General features: G+C 46.3%; 2 protein-coding genes across 5 annotated transcripts in view; one reads left to right on the forward strand and one right to left on the reverse strand.

The window, feature by feature from the left end:
- Positions 1-19,288, forward strand: part of Ppm1e (protein phosphatase, Mg2+/Mn2+ dependent 1E) — a 137,480-nt gene that overhangs the window by 94,435 nt on the left and 23,757 nt on the right. The gene's annotated exons all lie outside the window — the stretch shown is intronic.
- Trim37 (tripartite motif containing 37) overlaps positions 1-19,288 on the reverse strand; it is a 155,284-nt gene that overhangs the window by 14,194 nt on the left and 121,802 nt on the right. For 2 of the 3 annotated variants that reach the window (XM_085829700.1, XM_085829703.1), the window contains exon 25: positions 18,744-19,018. The exons of the other annotated variant lie outside the window; for it this stretch is intronic. In XM_085829700.1, the coding sequence (XP_085685826.1) occupies positions 18,874-19,018 (145 nt within the window). In that variant the 3' untranslated portion in view covers positions 18,744-18,873. Of the gene's footprint in view, positions 1-18,743; positions 19,019-19,288 lie in introns of those variants that run through there. 3 annotated transcript variants of the gene reach the window in all.

Raw genomic sequence — 19,288 nt, forward strand, 5'->3', positions numbered from 1 at the left:
ATCAGATAATATCTTCCTACCTGCTAGGAATATTTTCCTTGAAATTAGTTGTTTAATGTCCTGTAAAGGTCTGGAGATGTGGCTTAGTGGTAGAATGTTTGTCTAGTATGTGTGGGACCCACGGTTTGATCTCTAGCATGCAGCAGAATTTTATATTTTAATCTAGTTAAATGGAGCACCTCTGAGGATCTGTGTTGAGTGCAGACACAGCTAAAGATAGGATGACTATTCCTTTTTTTCAGTAAGAAAATTAAGTTAATTAGCTGTAGTCGCATTTCATAAGTAAAACGATAGGACCTAGAACACAACTTTTTAGCCATATAACCCAAGATTCCATTTCATAGTGACTTTAATTACATATGTATATGTGTCTCTGTGGGGGTATGAGCACATGAGAGCAGTTGCCTACAGAGACCAGAAGAGGGCACCCGACTACATGGAGCTGAAATTATAGGCAGTTGTGTCACCTAATGCTGAGGGGACCAAATTTGGGTCCTCTGGAAGAGCAGTACCTATTCTTAATTACTGAGCCATCTTTCCAGCCCAAAGGTAGTTTTGTTTTGTTTTGTTTTAAGAAGTATATACTTAGCTGGGCATGGTGGCGCACGCCTTTAATCCCAGCACTCGGGAGGCAGAGGCAGGTGGATTTCTGAGTTCGAAGCCAGCCTGGTCTACAAAGTGAGTTCCAGGACAGCCAGGGCTACACAGAGAAACCCTGTCTTGAAAAACCAAAACCAAAGAGAGAGAGAGAGAGAGAGAGAGAGAGAGAGAGAGAGAGAGAGAGAGAGAGAGAGAGAAAGAAGTATATACTTTAAAATGAGAACTTCTTTTAAAAAAAATCCCACCATCTCTAAATAAACAGTATTTACAGATAGGCAGCCACATTGCATGATCTTTGTTTATCGATTGTCTAAGATGAAATCTAGATGAAACAGAAGACAGGTTGCTATTATAAGCTACATCAATGAGCTCTTACATGCATGGAGGTATCCAATCCATTTTTTTTTAGATTTATTTATTTATTTTATGTATTCACCATTGCTCTCTTCAGACACACCGGAAGAGGGCATAGGACCCCATTACAGATGGTTGTGAGCCACCATGTGGTTGCTGGGAATTGAACTCAGGACCTTCAGAAGAATAGTTGGTGCTCTTAACCACTGAGCCATCTCTCCAGCCCCCATCCATCTTTAAAGCCAAGCTGAGCAGAGTTCTCTTCTGCATAGCATGTTTCCAGCATGGCTGGTCCAGAGCATGATGAAAAGGCTTGGTTGTAAGTTTCAGAGGAAAGCCTGCACACTCCCAGCTCCCAGAAGGAAGCAGGCGGGACAACTAGAGTGTGAGGGCAGGGAGAGAACCCCTGTCAGAATGTGGAGACAGCCTGCTGAAATGGGAACCCACAGATCCCAGGAGGCGATGTGGGCAGGCAGTCGATGAACCTGGAAAGCCTCCAAGAGCGGGCAGTCCCCTCCCTTTAGGTCCCTGTGCTTTAGAGAAAAGCAACCAAGACACAATGTGCCCACTTTCAAACTTGCATTTGATCAAGTTTCGGATGTGAAGTGAACAGATTTGAAGGAGGACTGTGGTATCCCCTGGGTTTCTCTAATGTTAGTTTCACAGGGAGGTGGTTATCAAAGGCAGAGAGTCAGCACTGGCATGGGCTTGTTTTTTATTTTACTTTCTGCAGTGCAATGTATGTTTGTGTATGTGTGTGTGTGTGAGAGAGAGAGAGAGAGACAGAGACAGAAACCCCAAGGCTTTGAAGATGCTGGGCAGGCGTTCTACCATTGAACTATACTCCTAGATTTCCTCCCCCCCCCCATCTCCCTCTTTTTACTGTCAAGACCAGTTGAGGGTCTGGTTTTGTCTACATATATTCCATCCACCATGTTTGTACTTGGTGCCAGGGAGGTCAGAAGAGGGCGTCATATCCCCTGGAACTGGAGTTAGACAATTGTGAGGTATCATATGGGTGCTGGGAATTGAACCTGGGTCCCCTGGAAGAGCCACCCACTGTGTTCCTATGGAGTCATCTCTCCAGCCCCACTGATTTGCTGTCCCCTCCAGTCCTCCTCATTATTTCCCCCAGACAGTTTCACATCTTTCATGTCACCTGTCCATAGAATATTTTATTTTATACATCTAGGTAATGTCTAGGAAGCACAAATGACAGACAACATAGAATCGGTCTTTCTGAGACACTTAATTGGCTTAATCCAATGATCTCCAACTGGATCAATTTTCCTGAAAATGGCAGGACTTCATTCCTCTTGATGGCTGAAAGGAATGATTGAGGTACCACGTTTCCCTCAGCCGTGCTCCCTGGGCTGCTTCTATAGCGCCCTTGCTGTGCAGAGAACAACAAACACGTGTGTCAACACGTGTGCACAGGACTAATGAGCAATCTGCAAGCGCCAGCTTCTCAGGTCTCCTCGTCCCCAACAGGGAATTACATGCTAATGTTATTTAAGTGGTCTGCATTAGTTTAGAAGTTTGCTAATTGATTCACTGGTTGTCTCTAGGGAATGGAAGAAGAGAGATTGTAACTGATCTCCATTATCAGTCCTCTTACGTTTCTTGGTGTTTAACAGTGAGCTTGTTATTTGACTAAGTAAGTGCATGTGTGTATAGAGAGGTCGTAATAAGGTAGCACAGTCTAGGCCTAGGGAAATGGATCTGTGCTTCAAGTGCCCATGCGCAAGTGTATGGACGGAGTGGAGATGCCCAGGACCATTACAAATGCTGGGGGGAAGGGGCTTGGTAGCCTGCTTCTAAGTCCAGCCTTGGAAGGCAGAGAGGAGTCCCCCAAACAAGCTGGCTCACCAGACTGGCTGCATCTGTGAGCTCTGGATCTGGTTGACAGACATTGCCTTGGTGACTGAGTAGAGGAGGGACTGTGAATGATTCCCTACACCAAACCTCTGGCTTCCACATGCAAGGGTAGCCACATAAGTGCAGCTTTCCCTGTGTATGCATGTGTGCACATGCACACATGTACACCACATGTACATACACATACAGCAATATACACACAGCATCTGCACAGGCATGTGTACTCATTCTTGCACACACAGTGGGGAAGTCATAGGCTGTACAGTACTTGTGAAGACCACAGGTCTGCTTTGCCGGCAGATCACTTTACCTGTAGCATTCGTCTAATGAACTCTTCCCAATTTCTACTAACTAGAGAGTCACTTGAGGGTTTTTGGAAAAGCAGACTAATCCCAGCACTTGGAGGCAGAGGCAGGTGAATCTCTGAGTTCAAGGCCAGCCTGGTCTACAGAGTAAGGTCCAAGACAATCAGGGCTACACAGAGAAAACAAAACAAAACAAAACAAAAAAGTACTATTTAAAAATACCATTTAGGCCGGGCGTAGTGGCACACACCTTTAATCCCAGCACTCGGGAGGCAGAGGCAGGAGATTTCTGAGTTCGAGACCAGCCTGTTCTACAAAGTGAGTTCCAGGACAGCCAGGGCTATACAGAGAAACCCTGTCTCAACCCCCTCCTCCCCAAAAAAGGAAGAAAATACTATTTAGATGGGAACATCTATATTTTCAAATGTAATAAATTAAAAATCTCATTGTAACTGAATTGACTAAGTAAATATAATGAAATCTATACAAATAAATACATACCTAAAACAAGGGATAGCATAATTTCTTTGGTGTTTTACCTTTTAGTATGCATATTATTGTATGCGTGTTGGCACGCATGCACACCACAGTACATATATGGAGGTTGGAAGCCTCTGCTTTTTCTCCTTCCACCATGTATGAGCTGGGATTAAACTCAGACCACCAGGCTTCTGGTAGGAGCCTGTACCAGATGAGGCGTCTCTCCAGCCCCAAAGAGCTGTTCTTTTAAAGAGATGTTGTCTAACATCAATTTTGAGACTTTGTGTTGTTTTTAATGTAGCTTAGCTTTTAAGTATCATTGGGGTTTGCAGTAAATGGCTTTGCTTTCAAGTAAGCCCATCTGTATGGAGTAGATGCCGCTGACTGGAAGTTTCACTGAGGACGTCAGGACTGTGGGCCCACAGGCACCTGCACCGGGCATGTGGAGTCTCGGTGACGCGTCTGCACAGCGCTTTATTCAATGTTCCTTAGAATAGACACACCAGGTGCCTCTGTTACGCCGTTGTCACCTCGAATACAGTGTTGGTTAACACTGCGTAATGCGGTCTGTCTTTGGAAGTCTCTCACCTATCTCATGTAGCAAGGATATACTCTGAAGAATCATTTTACAGTTTGATGTCAAACCGCTGTAATGCCCAAAGTGTGGAAGACATACAGCTACCCGAGATGCTTACCGAGGTAACTGACCCTGAAGAGATGAAGTACAGGGTATGTTAGTCAGGGCTCCCTGAAGAACAGCACTGATAGAATAACTATATACATAAAAATGGGCTTTATCAGCTCACAGGATGCTGTCTGGGCAGTCAACGATGGCTGTCCCACACTGGAGTGCCACAAATGCAGTAGCTGAGTCTAGGAGTGGATGTCTCAGCAGCCCCAGTGTGGTGCTGAAGGTCTCAAGGGTCCCTGGCTTCTGTCTATGTTGGAGTCACAATGATGATGATGTGAGGGAATGGCAGTGATGGGGTAGGTGGACCTGCCAGGGAGAGTGAGGATGAACAGGCTTCCAAAGCCACGTTACAGTTATGGCACATTGTAACATGGAAGCATCCTGTGCTTACTCTGCTGCGGTTAGGACTGCTCTAACAAAGCACCCGGCGTTATAGCTTAGTAAACAGCCGGCCAAGGTCTCAGTGTCTGCTTCTGGGTCTTCTCTTCTTAGCCTGTAGCTTCCCACTGGCACTGTCCTATGTGTCTGCACTCAGATTTCCTCCCCGACTCTGACAGGGTCTCTCTGCGAAGCCCACGAGCCCACAGTGGCTTCAGATGTGCAGTTAACTTCTTCAGTGCTGGATCACAGCCATGGGCCATCTCATCCCTCTAACTTGTAAGGAAAGCAGGTCTGAAGTGAGACCCGCCTTAATGGCTGTCAGGCAGTTCTCCTGCAGTGACAGACTGCAAGCAGCCCACTGTATGAGGAGAGGTTTAACTTCAGTTCTGGAGGTCTGCATTGGTTCAGTTTCCTGGGAGGCTGTCATGGTGAATCACGATGATGGCAGGGCTGTGTGGGGTGACTGGCAGCATCTTCGGGCAGGAAACGGCTGGAGGAGCCACCATTTCCTTCCAGAGCATGCCTCAGTGGCCCAGGGAGCTTCTAAAAGCTCAATGACACTGCTGCCCTGGCAACTGCATCTCCTACACAGCAGCCTATGGGGGACAAATCACATTTGTCCACAAAGCCATTGTGGGCTTTGTTGGCTTCGTGGGCTTCTCAGAGAGACCCTGTCAGAGTCGGGGAGGAAATCTGAGTGCAGCCACATAGGACAGTGTCAGTGGGAAGACAGGGAGAAGCTACAGGCTAAGAAGAGAAGACACAGAAGCACAGGAATGACTTCATTGTGCTGTTACACTTTTAATGACCCAGTTTCAAGGAGAGTCACATTTGGAAGTCCTGTGGGTTAGGGCACCAACATTTAAACTCTGGAGATAACTCATCACATATTAATAATATTCACACTTATTTTTTAAATAGGTAAAAAAGATATTAGGGGCCCAAGTTTTTATTTGTAAGCTAATACTTACTGTACTAAGGAAAATAAGATTAAAATTCCTAAAGTTGTTTTAGGATCATTCTCATGATTTCCCATGAATATAATTTTGTAGAAAGAATAGTCTATGCTTGTATAAAAAATTTAATGCCAGGGGGAAGTGTATGGGGGACTTTTGGGATAGCATTGGAAATGTAATTGAGGAAAAGATGTAATAAAAAATATTTAAAAAAATTAATGCCATCTTTTGTGGAAAGGTCATGTTAGGAATATCTTTGGGGCCTGGCGGTAGTGGCACATGCCTATAATCCCAGCATTTGGGAGGCAGAGGCAAAGGCAGAGAGGCAGAGAGAGAGGCAGAGAGGCAGAGAGGCAGAGAGGCAGAGGCAGAGAGGCAGAGAGGCAGAGAGGCAGAGAGAGGCAGAGAGAGGCAGAGAGAGGCAGAGAGGCAGAGGCAGAGAGGCAGAGGCAGAGGCAGAGAGGCAGAGAGGCAGAGAGGTAGAGAGGCAGAGAGAGGTAGAGAGGCAGAGAGAGGTAGAGAGGCAGAGGCAGAGAGGCAGAGAGGCAGAGAGGCAGAGAGGCAGAGAGGCAGAGAGGCAGAGAGGCAGAGAGGCAGAGAGGCAGAGAGGCAGAGAGGCAGAGGCAGAGAGGTAGAGAGGCAGAGAGGCAGAGAGGCAGAGAGGCAGAGAGGCAGAGAGGCAGAGAGGCAGAGAGGCAGAGAGGCAGAGAGGCAGAGAGGCAGAGGCAGAGAGGTAGAGAGGCAGAGAGGCAGAGAGGCAGAGAGGCAGAGAGGCAGAGGCAGAGAGGCAGAGAGAGAGGCAGAGAGGCAGAGAGAGAGGCAGAGAGGCAGAGGCAGAGAGGCAGAGAGAGAGGCAGAGAGGCAGAGAGGCAGAGAGAGAGACAGAGAGGCAGAGAAGCAGAGAGACAGAGAGAGGCAGAGAGAGGCAGAGAGGCAGAGGCAGAGAGAGAGGCAGAGAGAGAGGCAGAGAGAGGCAGAGAGGCAGAGGCAGAGAGAGAGGCAGAGAGGCAGAGGCAGAGAGGCAGAGAGGAAGAGGCAGAGAGGCAGAGAGAGGCAGAGAGACAGAGAGAGAGGCAGAGAGAGGGAGAAGCATTGGCAGGGAACATCTGTGTGAGTCCGGGGCCAGCATGGTCCACATAGCAAGTTACAGGCAAGCTGGGGCTTCATAGTGAGACCCTGTCTCAAAATCAAAAAACACAAGCAAAGAATATCTTTGGGGATAAGAGATGGCTCAGTAGTCCAGCACTTCCTGATCTTTAGGAGGATGAGTTCCCAGCACCTGTGTGGGAAGCTCACAGACATTCAAGGGTTCCCACACCTTTGTCTGGCTTCCTCAGGCACGGACACACACATGTCACACACACACTGCAGCACACATACACATAAGTAAATATGCTAGATTTTTTGTTGTTGTTGTTTTTGTTTTGTTTTGTTTTTTCGAGACAGGGTTTCTCTGTGTAGTCCTGGCTGTCCTGGAACTCACTCTGTAGACCAGGCTGGCCTCGAACTCAGAAATCCGCCTGCCTCTGCCTCCCGAGTGCTGGGATTAAAGGCATGCGCCACCACGCCCGGCTAGATTTTTTTTTAAGGTAGAATCTTTTTTTTTTTTTTTTTTTTAAAGATTTATTTATTTATTATATGTAAGTACACTGTAGCTGTCTTCACACACTCCAGAAGAGGGCGCCAGATCTCGTTACGGATGGTTGTGAGCCACCATGTGGTTGCTGGGATTTGAACTCTGGACCTTCGGAAGAGCAGTCGGGTGCTCTTACCCACTGAGCCATCTCACCAGCCTTAAGGTAGAATCTTTGTACACACATACTGGCTGTGCCAGATTCAGATTCTCTAGAGACTTCATATCCAGAAATTCTGAGAAGTCACTAGTTCGTGTAATATGCAGGTTTCAGTTCTATGACATCTGTCCATACACTGCCTTTGCATGTCTCTTGTCTGGGTTGTATTTTTCCCTATGCGGCCACATGAACCAGCTTGTCCTGGTGCTCTCGATTTTCCCTCGTTTTAGAATCCATTTTTGACCCACAGATAAGTATTTTGGCTTTCAGCTCCAGATTATTAAGGCATTGATTGTCAAGGCAGTATTGCAAATACCACCAACTATTGATGGGTATTTTTCTGCCTACTTAGAAATACCAAATTTGGGCTGGAGAGATGGCTCAGCAGGTAAGAACACTGACTGTTCTTCCGAAGGTCCTGAGTTCAAATCCCAACCACATGGTGGCTCACAAACATCTGTAATGAGAGTTGACGCCCTCTTCTGGTGCGTTTGAAGACAGCTACTGTGTACTTATTTATAATAATAAATAAATCTTTGGACCAGAGTAAGCGGCCAACTGGAGTGAGCGGGGCCAATGGGGTCGACTGGAGCGAGCAGAGTGAGCAGAGGTCCTAAATTCAATTCCCAACAACCACATGAAGGCTCACAACCATCTGTACAGCTACAGTGTATGCCATGTCCTGTACATAGGGACAAAGCCATGAGTGCTCAGAAGGCTGAAGGAGTAGTCCAGGGCAGCCCTGACACTTAGGGGTGGGGTCATTTTAAAAATGCAACGGCTTTTTTTGTAAATACAGTCAGAAACACGAACGATTTCCAGTTATTCTTTGACATAGAAGCAGAAGCACACACCCCCACACACCACAATGTGTAGTGTGTGTGCGCGTGTTTGGGCGCACACATTAGCTCCGGTGACAGCCTCAGGACCACCATCCACCTCTTGCGAGGCAGGGTCTCTCATTGGCCTGGAGCTCACCAACAGAGCCACACTGGCTGGCCGCTGAGCCTCGCTGGGGGTGGGGTGGGGGTGGGGGATGGGATCACAGGTGTGTGCTGCAGGCAGGTGTTGCTGCACCCAGCTTTGTACATGGAGGATGGGGCCCAAACTCAGGTCTTCATGCTTGAAAAGCAAACACACTGGCAACACCGAACTTTCTCCTCAGCCCCCAAGGAACATTTATGTTTTACCACCGCAAGTGTGTGGTGTTTGCTTTGCTTTGCCTGGGATTGATGCTGGAGCCTTACGTATGCTAGGCAACTGCTCTGTCACTGAGCTGTGGCCTCAGCTCCAGGATAGTTTGATGTTGGGAAGAAACTGTTTATTATGTATGTAGTACGTACTCATTTATTGTTTCAGTCCCCCCAAATGCTGTGTCTTATGCATGTTAGGCACAAGAGCTATATTCCCAACACCTCATTTTTTTCCTTTTTAAAAGTTAACCTTTAATCTATGATATATAGATTGTAGTAAAGTCTGTTAACAAATGCTGAATTCTAGTTCATGACAAGCACACTGAGGTATGCAGAGGGAAGTACATTAACATCAGTAAGTCACTCTAATGTATATGATGGGTAAGGTGGGTATACTGAGTCAGTCAGCGTTCATTTGATTTATGTCAGTGGGGAGGTAGCTTGGCACCAACTCATCACCTAAAATTCCTTTAGCTTTGGGAGGTAGCTTTTAAGAAATGGGATAAACTTGCCAGGCATGGTGGCACACCTTTAATTCTAGCACTCTGAAGGCAGAGGCAGGAAGGTCTCTGTGAGACAGAGGCTAGCCTGGTCTACATGATGAGTTCCAGGACAGCCAGGGCTATGGAGAGAGACCCTGTCTCACTTCCTCCCACCAAAACCCCCAAATCAAAAAGAAACAAACCAACCAACCCCAGGGTAAGCTGCACTTATTGTCAATGGCTGAGGTTCCTCCTCAGACCTCTGCTCTGGGAATGCCCTGGGGGGTCTGACTTAGAAATCAGGTGTCTGAAAGAACAGAACTTCTATGTAAACTATACTGCTAAAATACAGCTGTCTCTCCTCAGAGCTGTTTAAATTCTGGAGACTGCACACACTCTCTCTGTCCAGGCTAGAGAGAAGGACGCTGTCGTCTGTTACAGGTGTTGCCTGACTGCAGCCTTCCCGGGCTGTGTGCAGAATTCAGAGAGCAGGAAGGAAAGGGGAAGGGGACCCTAAGTACTTGACTTGATAGTAATTCAGAATCACTCAGCTGTTTCGGGTTTTACGTCCCATCCAAAGTGCATGCAGTGGCAAACTTTCAGGCTCACGAGGCTTGGAAACAAAACGGCTCACACACTTTAGTTGGTGCCATGGAAGAGCACTGGAGCAACTCTACCCGAGCTCCTTTCGGATGCACTTTCTTCCCCAACTCCTTATCTTCACGCCTGCACATAAACCAACCCCGGAACTGTCCTCATTTCCTCTGACCGCCACACTCCGTCCCCACAGACTAAACACTCAGTCTACGTGAGGACACACAGAACATTCCTGTTGACCAGGAGCTGTTCCCGAGCACATGCAGAACAGCCACAGGCAAGGGGCATCTCTTTCCAAAGAGGAAAGGGGTGGGGACCAAAGGTGTCGCCCGGGGAAGAAAATGCATCATACTCTTGAGGGAAGCCGCCCTGAGCACACAGGATCCAGCATGAGGGAGATCAGATGGGGACACACTGGCAAGGGCTGATCTGATGAGCCTGTTTTGGGGAGAAAGGTGACATGGTTTCTGGCTAGGCCACCTTCATTCTGTTATCAAGTACTATTGTCAGTTTAGTCTCAGGTGACCTTGCACCAGCTAATTGGTACTCACAGAAAACCCGGGAGTCTGTAGGTTTTCCTTGAATGTCAACCTGGGTGGTGTGAGCAAAAATAGATGTTGAGATTAAACGGATGGGCGCACCAGGAGACTTGTGTGTGAGAACCCCAAGCCCAGAGCCGCAGGAGTGAGGCACCAGGAAGGCATTATTTAGATCCTTACAAGGGAAGGAAGGAACCTGTGCTGTGTGGGCATCACCATCTGACTCCAGGTGGCATTCCTAGAGCTTGCCAGACAAAGAGCAGCCTCTGGAGGAAGAAGCCCAGCCCATCAACTCCATGTAGTCCACGAAGAAAAAGAATACCGTGTGTGAGCTAGAGGGTTTGCCTTCTTAGGGTCGTCAAATGTGCTATTTTAGACTTAAAATCCTTGTGATTAATGGAGATGGGGTGGTCAGGCTGACGCATGCTGAGGAGACGACGGGGCTGTCATGAGCCTGTGGGCTAACGGCTGCTCAGTGGAGTCTCTCAGATGGAACTGATGGAAATGTCCCAACTTCCAGAATGTCTATTACCTTAGGCTGCTGAACACAGCTGTGGGTGCTGCGCTGTGCAGACGCCCACACTGCCATGTCAGGAAGCATGCACTTTTAAACCTCTAATTTCTCTAATAATGTCTTTGGTGATTTGTGTAGGTTTGGCATTGTAATCAGAGTGCTTCCTGGCTTGGTTTATTCAGTTTGCAGCCTTAAAATGCTTAAAATGTACACTGTCCTGATACACACAATGCGAACAAGTGATGGAGTCAAGAGGTCCACCCTTGGTGTCTCAAAATGAAGCAAATTTACTGTTTGTGTGGTGTGTTAATCTATTTTTACCAGGAGCACCCAGTGCTCAAGGAGCCAGCCAGCCTCCTTTACTGGGCCCCACTGCCTGCTCCACTGACCTATACCAGCCTAGACTAGGTGGACACACAGTGACAAATCCTTGGAAACATTTGTAAGGGGGAGGAGGATGGGCTGTTGTTGAAAATATAAAGCTCTCATTGGAGTGGCGCCTTTAACCCATTAAGCGCTGAGAAGGCAGAAGCAGCAGGATCTCTTGTGAGTTCAAGGCCAGCCTGCTCTACATTGTGAGTTTCACAACAGTGAAGGTTATGTAGAGACATCCTGTCTCAAAAACAAAACAATAAGAAATAACAAGACAAAATATAGAGCTCCACAGTACTTAGTAATAGTGTGGGTCCATATGAAGGTTACGGCAGAGTTGGCTAAACAAAGCCCAAAGAACTCTTTCTTAACTAATCGACACACTGCCAAGACTGGTGATACTTAGGGTAAGAGACAGGCTCTCCCTATATAGTCTTGGCTAGCCTGGAACTCACTAAGTAGACCAGGCTAGCCTGAAACTCAGAGAGATCCACTTGCCTCTGCTGCCAAATGCTGGGATCAAAGATATGTGCCAGGCACACCCAACTTTTAAGAAGATTCCTAAAGGGGGGCTGGAGAGATGGTTCAGCGGTTAAAAACACTGACTGCTCTTCCAGAGGTCCTGAGTTCAATTCCCAGCAACCACATGGTGGCTCACAACCATCTGTAATGGGATCTGATGCCCTCTTCTGGTGTGTCTGAAGATAGCTACAGTGTATTCATATACATAAAATAAATAATTCTTTACAAAAAAGAGTATTTCTAATACGTAAAACAGAATATCCTTATAGAAATAATATTCTGGGTTTGGGTCTTGTCACTCAGACTAGTCTTAAATGTGTGTGTAGACTCCAGGGACCCAGCTGTCTGCCTCCCATAACTTTGAGTACAATTATGTGCCAGTGCACCCAGTGCATTGATACTTCTTAAGCTGCCTCTGACCCTCTTTGAGACAAAAAACCAATACTTCCTTGGAACAGAGTGACAGAGGTAGCATTTCAGGCCCCGGAGGGTTTGGAGCTTTCCCATTTTCTTACTTTTTCAGTGGAGAAGGCGGCAGGGCAGCCTGGGGTTTGGCGTCTCCTGAGGCCCCCTCTAGAGCGGGCCTTCCTAGCTCCTGCTCTCTGTCCAGCAGCATTCCATGAACACGCTGGTGGAGCTTCCTCAGCTCTCCATGGACAGCTGCATGGGTGTGGCCTCCAGAGTCCTCACTGAGCCTGAGTTCAGTTGTTCATCCTTGTTCATCCTCACTCTCAAATCCAGCACCAGCCTTATGCATGCTACACAAATGCTATACGCCCAGCCCCAGCTCTGCTTTTGTTTTTTTATTTTCTTAGCAACATAGAGAAATCAATTTTTACATTTTAAAGTGATTTCTGGGTGTATGAAATATCTGCCATATCTAGAGGTCTCAAGACATGAACATGCTCAGAACTAAACGTTTGCTCTACCAAGCTCCTTCCCTCCATCCCGAGTAGAGGAGCTAACTGAGGGCCTTGTATACAATATGCATGCGTTCTACTGCCAAGCTCACCTCAGCCTTGTCTCTAATGTTAGCTGGAGAGTTCCCATGACAATCTAGTATGTCTGCCTCAGATACTGCAAAGCAAATATGTATAAAATTGAAAAGGGCTTAACCACTGAAGGTCATTAGGATGTGGTTGAATTTTATAATTTTTTTTCTAAACCACGTTGTTTGTGATAGCACTGCCTTTAATCCCAGCACTCGGCAGGCAGAAGCAGGTAGAACTATATGAGTTCTAGGCCAGCCTGATCCACATAGTGAGATCCAGGTCAGCAAGAGTTATATAAAAAGACCCTATCTTTAAAAAAAGAGGGGCGGGGGTGGGGGTGGGGGCTGGAAAGATGGCTCAGCAGTTAAGAGCACTGACTGCTCTTCCAAAGGTCCTGAGTTCAAATCCCAGCAACCACATGGTGGCTCACAACCATCCATAATGAGATCTGATGCCCTCTTCTGGAGTCTGAAGACAGCTACAATGTACTTAAGTATAATAAATAAATAAATAAATAAATAAATAAATAAATAAATAAATAAATAAATAGAAAAGGGGGTTGCGGAGGGAGGGAGGGAGGGAGGAGGAAGTCCCCAGACATGTCTAGGGACTGGTGGGTTTCTTTCTTCTTTGGAGGTGCTATGGACCCAGCCCGTGTGTGCTCTGAGCATGTAGTCTACCAGTGAGTAACACTCTTGGTCCTACTTTTGGAAGGAAAACTAAAGCAGCAACATTTACTTCTCCAAATAAATCCTTGGAAGCGGAAGTCACTGCCGCTAGGTAACGTGGGCACGTCAGGACGGTCATGGCGTTGGTGAGCCACAGCTTTCGGGGGGGGGGGGGGTTTGCATGTGTTTGAAAAATATTTACTTTAAAGCAAACACCGTGTTTGTTTTATTTACAGAGCTCAGATTCTGATGTCAACAGAGCTAAGCCTCTGGCATAGTGTATAAAACTGAAAAACTAAGAATATATAAAAGTTCAAGTATATATTCATTAACATAAGTATCTTTAGTAAAGTAGAATTTTTACTTCTTGTGAGTAAACATAAGTGGATCTCTAATGATTTCTTAGTGTTGTTCAAGAAATGCCTATGTGCACACAATATGTGACTTAGAAACAAAATAGACAAAGACTATTTCTACCTATGAATATATAAAATCTGTGCTTTGCTGTTTGAGATCAAAGTTAACTGCTGTGTAGAAAACATTTCCTTTTACACATGGGCTCTAAACTGCTTGGAAGCAAGAATGGAAAGTATTTCAAAGACTGTCTCATAGTTATACTTGATATATATATATATATATATATATATATATATGTGTGTGTGTGTGTGTGTGTGTGTGTGTGTGTAGTAAAACTGTAGGATTTTTGTTTGTTTGTTTGTTTGTTTGTTACTGATTGAGGACCCTAACAAGATTAATTTGATTTAGAAGATCCAAACAACCCAAAGGGCAGCACTGCCAAAGTCAGGTCACACCAAGTGACAGCAGGGTTTCCAGTGTAGCAGCATCTGATCCCATGTATCTATTTACTTATTAATGTGTGTCGGTGTTTGTTTGTCTGTTCACTATGAGCATGCCTGATGCCTGCAGAGGGCACAAGAGTCCCTGGAACTGGGGTTACAGATGGTTGCTAGCTGCCTATGGGTGCTGAGGCTCAGACCCAGGTCCTCTGAAGAGCAGCCAGTGCTCTTACATGCTGATCCACCTCTTCAGCCCAGACAACAGCGTTCTCGGTCTGGGTCTCCCCAGGCCTCAGCAGAGGCTATTTTTCACTATCGATCTGCTTACTACCTTTGCCAAACTGCAACATCATCTTAGCATCTTAAGGCAAAGTATGAAGGAAAGCAGTTTGTGTTGTTATGTTAGTCACTCTTGGTAAGTCCCTTAAATGACAAGCACTAATGATAAGTTTGTATCTGAGGTGTGTCAAATATTCTCTGCTGTGCCTGTGCTTTAAACAGACGTGTGATTCTCATTTCTCAGAAACAATTTCTTTCACTTCCGTCAAAACCATAAGAAATGATTCATGCGCGTGTCTCCATGTCCTGATGTGCGGAGAGCACCGGCAGGGCTGAGGTTTCAGATCTTACTTTACTGAGCAAATCCTCCCTCCTTACTTCACTGAAAATATTTTCATTCTGTCTGACAAAAAGTTTAAAAAGTACATTAACTGTAACTAAAAATGTACCACAAATGACACATTAATGAGATTAATGGTGTGTGTCTTGTTCTCTCAAGTCGTCATAGTCTTACCTTTGATGAGCCTAGACTGATAGTTTAATTACACAAACGGTATCATTTTCTTGTGGGACTCTAGGGAGCTAGATCACTGTGAAATTCTCGGATCCTTTTAAAATGCAGCTTTAAAACAAAACAAAAGAACTGACTGGATCAGAGTGAAAGCAAGAGAGATATGAAGACAAGCCACATCAGTACCAGAAACCCTGACTCATCAAGAAAAGGCTGGTAATCTCGACAGCAGTGAAGGAGATGAGGCAATGCTAGTTATTCATCATCGGGACCTCGGAGAGGGCCCATTACTTCATCTTACATCAGTTAAGGAGCAAGAGCTATGCAAAGTGACCCTCCCCCATACCTGTTTAGCTCAACTGTAGTGCTTGCCTATCATGTATACAGCCGTAGGCCATGCCTCAGAACTACAAGTCAAGAAAAGGAGAACAGAAACCAACCAGGTGTGGTGGTGCAAGCCTGAAATCCCAGCTGCTCAGACAGCTCTCATTTGAGGCCTGTTTGGGCAACGTAGTGAGACCTCATCTCAAAATAAAAATTAAGGTCAGCAAAATGGCCTGGACCAGTGGTTCTCAACCTTCCTAATGCTGTGAGCCTTTAATCCAGTCCCGAATGTCGTGGTGACTCCCAGCCATAAAATTATTTTGCTGCTACTTCACAACTGTGATTTTGCTACTGCTATGAATCAGAATGCAATATCTTATATGTGACTGACTCCGAAAGAGGTCATGACCCAAAGAAGTTGAGAATCACTGGCCTAGGGGTTAAAGGTGCTTGCAACCAAGCTTAACAACCTAGATTCTGTTCCCGGAATCCACATGGTGAAAGAGAATCAACACTTGCAGATTGTCCTTGGTCCTCGGCAAACCATGGCACCTGAATGCCCCCTCTCTGACATACACACTGACTAGATGGATGGATGAATGAATGAATGCATGAATGAGTAATTGCAATTTTTTTTTTTTTAGTGAAAAGGGGCTGAAGGGTTGTTCAGGTGATAGATCACTTGCTTAACATGTAAGAGGCCCTACGGTCAATGCCCAACGTTGCTAATACAGACAGACAGACAAACAGGTCCCAACTCAAGACCTGCAATTTTAAAAAGCACCAACGAGAGCTTGGGCAGAGTGTCTGCAAAGACAAGGACTTGAGTTCAGTCCCCAGAGTCCACATGGAAACCAGGTATGTTGGCATGTGCCTGAAATCTCAGGGCCACAGAGACAAGAGCGTCCCAGTGTTCACTAGCCAGCCAGTCTGGCCAAAGCATAGACCCCAATTCCAAGGAAGAAACTGCCTCAAAGTGGGGGGGGGGGCAGCCATCTTTAGAATACACTTGCACAGACATGTATATGTACACCCCCTATGCATCTGGACACACGTGAACACACATACAAACACAAAGATAAAGAGGCCCTATGGGATGAGAAAGGTAATATCAGAAGTTATTTTCCCCTCTAGAGGTCTGGAGCATAAGCTGTGTGATTTCATGTTTCTGAAACAGGTCTTTGGTCTCACCTGACCTTTCGAATATGAACTGTACTAGGAAGGCAGGGTTTATGCTTCCTGTTCATAGAAATATACTGAATCATGTATATGTATATCTTAAGAGGCTGGCAAAAGGCATGCATGCTTCAGCAAAGCCCTGCAGGTTAGATGGGGTTGTCCTTACTTCCCTAATAGCAAGCAGAAGCACCTACCTGCACTTATCCTAAGTGCTTGCCTCTCCTCTCTCCCCTTCTTTTCCTATCATACTTCATCCTGTCCAAGGCTGGTATTTCCATGTACAGATTGGATTCCACCCCTGAAGTCCCACTTCTATTTCTTTAGATTTACCTGTTACATGTTTTTCATATAAATAGATTTCTGGAGCCTGCGATCTTCAGGACAGTCTTCTGCTACCATATTTTCTTTTTTCTTTTTGGTTTTGCGAGACATGGGCTTCTCTGTGTAGCCCTGGCTGTCCAGGAACTTACTTTGTAGACCAGGCTAGCCTCGAACTCAGAAATCTGCCTGCCTCTGCCTCCTCTGAGTGCTGGGATTAAAGGCATGTACCACCACGCCCAGCTCCATATTTTCAAAGTTCATCTACACAATTGCAGGTATAAGCACTTTATTCCTTTTAATGGCTAAAAGATATTCTATTCAGGGGTTCTGGAGATGGCTCAGCAGAGTAAGAGTGTCTGAGTTTGATTCCCAGCACCTACATGGTGGCTCACAACTATCTGTAACTCCAGTTCAAGGGATCAGTGCCCTCTTCTGGCCTCTGCAGACCCCAGGCACACACACACACACACACACACACACACACACACACGTGACACACATATGCACATGTAGAGAAAGCAGCTCAGTACTAAACGGGAGATTACATCAGCATCTGCTGCATCCTCTGTGCTGTGGTGCACATGCAGGCCTGGGTGTGCAGTGTGCCTTCATTGCTCAGGCATATACCGAGGATGAGGTTGGTGAGCCATATAACATGTATACAGTGGAGTTTCAGAGCACCGCCAAAGTCGCTGTACCGTTCTGTATTCCCACTTAGCAATATGTAGGCCCAGTGTCCGATGTCATTCTACTGCTTGCTGTCATGTCTTTCCTTTTTTTTTTTATTAGATATTTTCTTCATTTACATTTCAAATGCTATCCCGAAAGTCCCCTATACCCCTCCGCTGCCCTGCTCCCCAACCCACCCACTCCTGCTTCCTGGCCCTGGCATTCCCCTGTACTGGGGCATACGATCTTCGCAAGACCAAGGGCCTCTCCTCCCAATGATGCTCAACTAGGCCATCTTCTGCTACATATGCAGCTAGAGACATGAGCTCCGGGAGGTACTGGTTAGTTCATATTGTTCCTCATATAGGGCTGAAGATCCCTTCATCTCCTTGGGTACTTTCTCTAGTTCCTCCATTGGGGGCCCTGTGTTCCATCCAATAGCTGACTGTGAGCATCCACTTCTGTATTTGCCAGGCACTGGCAGAGCCTCACAAGAGACAGTAAGTGTATCAGGGTCCTGTCAGCAAAATCTTCCTGGCATATGCAATAGAGTCTGGGTTTGGTGGCTGTTTATGGGATGGATTCCCAGGTGGGGCAGTCTCTGGTTGGTCCTTCATTCCGTCTCAGCTCCAAACTTTGTCTCTGTAACTCCCTCCATGGGTGTTTTGTTCTCCATTCTAAGGAGGAACGATGTCTTTCCTTTTTTAATGGGAGAGAGGAAGTAGGGACTCAACTCAGGGCCTGTGCACACTAGCCAAGCATTCTACTCCACAGCAGCCCTGGGCAATGACTTTTGGATTGGTGTTTTTATACATGGAGATCACCCTATCATTTTTGAGATATTTTCCCTCTCACTGAATTATCCCACTGCCCACCCTCCTAACACCAACACTCATCCCCTCCCCCAATCAATTTACTTGCTAGTAAATTTACTCCCTAGCCTTTTCTTCAGCTCCTTTGACGTCTCAGCAGGGATGCTACAATCACCCAAGCTGCCTCCTTCAAACATTTAACTCCCCAGACTCCTCTTAGAGTTTCTCTAGCTCTTCAGTCTCTCTATGTGCGTGTGTGTATATGTGTGTGTGTGGTTTTTTTTGGGGGGGTGCATTTCAGACAGGGTCTCACCGTGTAATCCTGGATGGTCTGGAACTCACTTTGTAGGCCAGACTGGTCCAACTCACAGACTGCCTGCCTCTCTGCCTCTGGAGTGCTGGGATTAAAGGTGTGTGTTACCATGCCTGGCTCTTTCTAATCTCTGTAGGTTCCTGTCTTCTAGCAAGCTTTAAAATACTGGATTTCAGTAACAGTGTTGCTGTTGAACAAATTATGACAAAACATAGTGGCATAATAAAGTCATTTATTATACTATAGTTTCTTTTGGTCAGGATTTCAGACTGGAACAGCACGTTCCCATTTCTGTTCCATGGGATTGGGAGCCTCAGGCTGAAGACTGGTGTTGTCTGAAGCCCTGTGCACTTACACGTCAGGCAGCTGATGGTGGCTGTTAGCTGGGGCCAAGGCCCTCAGCTCATATCCGTGGGACCCTGTGCATGCCGTCTCTCCAGGTTGGCTGGTTTGGACTTCCTCACAGTATGGCTGCTGGGTTCCAAGAACAAGCAGTCTAGAGAGAGAGGGGAAGAAAGCAAACAGCGAGGGTAGCCAGGGAGCCTACTTTGCCCTTAAAAAGTAAGTTCTCAGGTCTAACCACATGTAAAGAAAAAAGCAACAGACTTTATGTGAAATGACAAGGTTCTAAAATAGCATGGGACCTGGGGCTGAAACTCCATGGGAAAGCACTTGGCTAGCAGGCCTGAGGCTCTAAGTTAAAGAAAAACAAAACATGGGACCTGAAACCCTACTGTGGCCTGCTACAGAGAAAGCCTGCCACAGC

This window comes from Mus caroli, unplaced genomic scaffold (genome assembly GCF_978045245.1).
Source record: "Mus caroli unplaced genomic scaffold, Mus_caroli_1 scaffold_13, whole genome shotgun sequence".
In the NCBI taxonomy this organism is placed as follows: domain Eukaryota; kingdom Metazoa; phylum Chordata; class Mammalia; order Rodentia; family Muridae; genus Mus; species Mus caroli.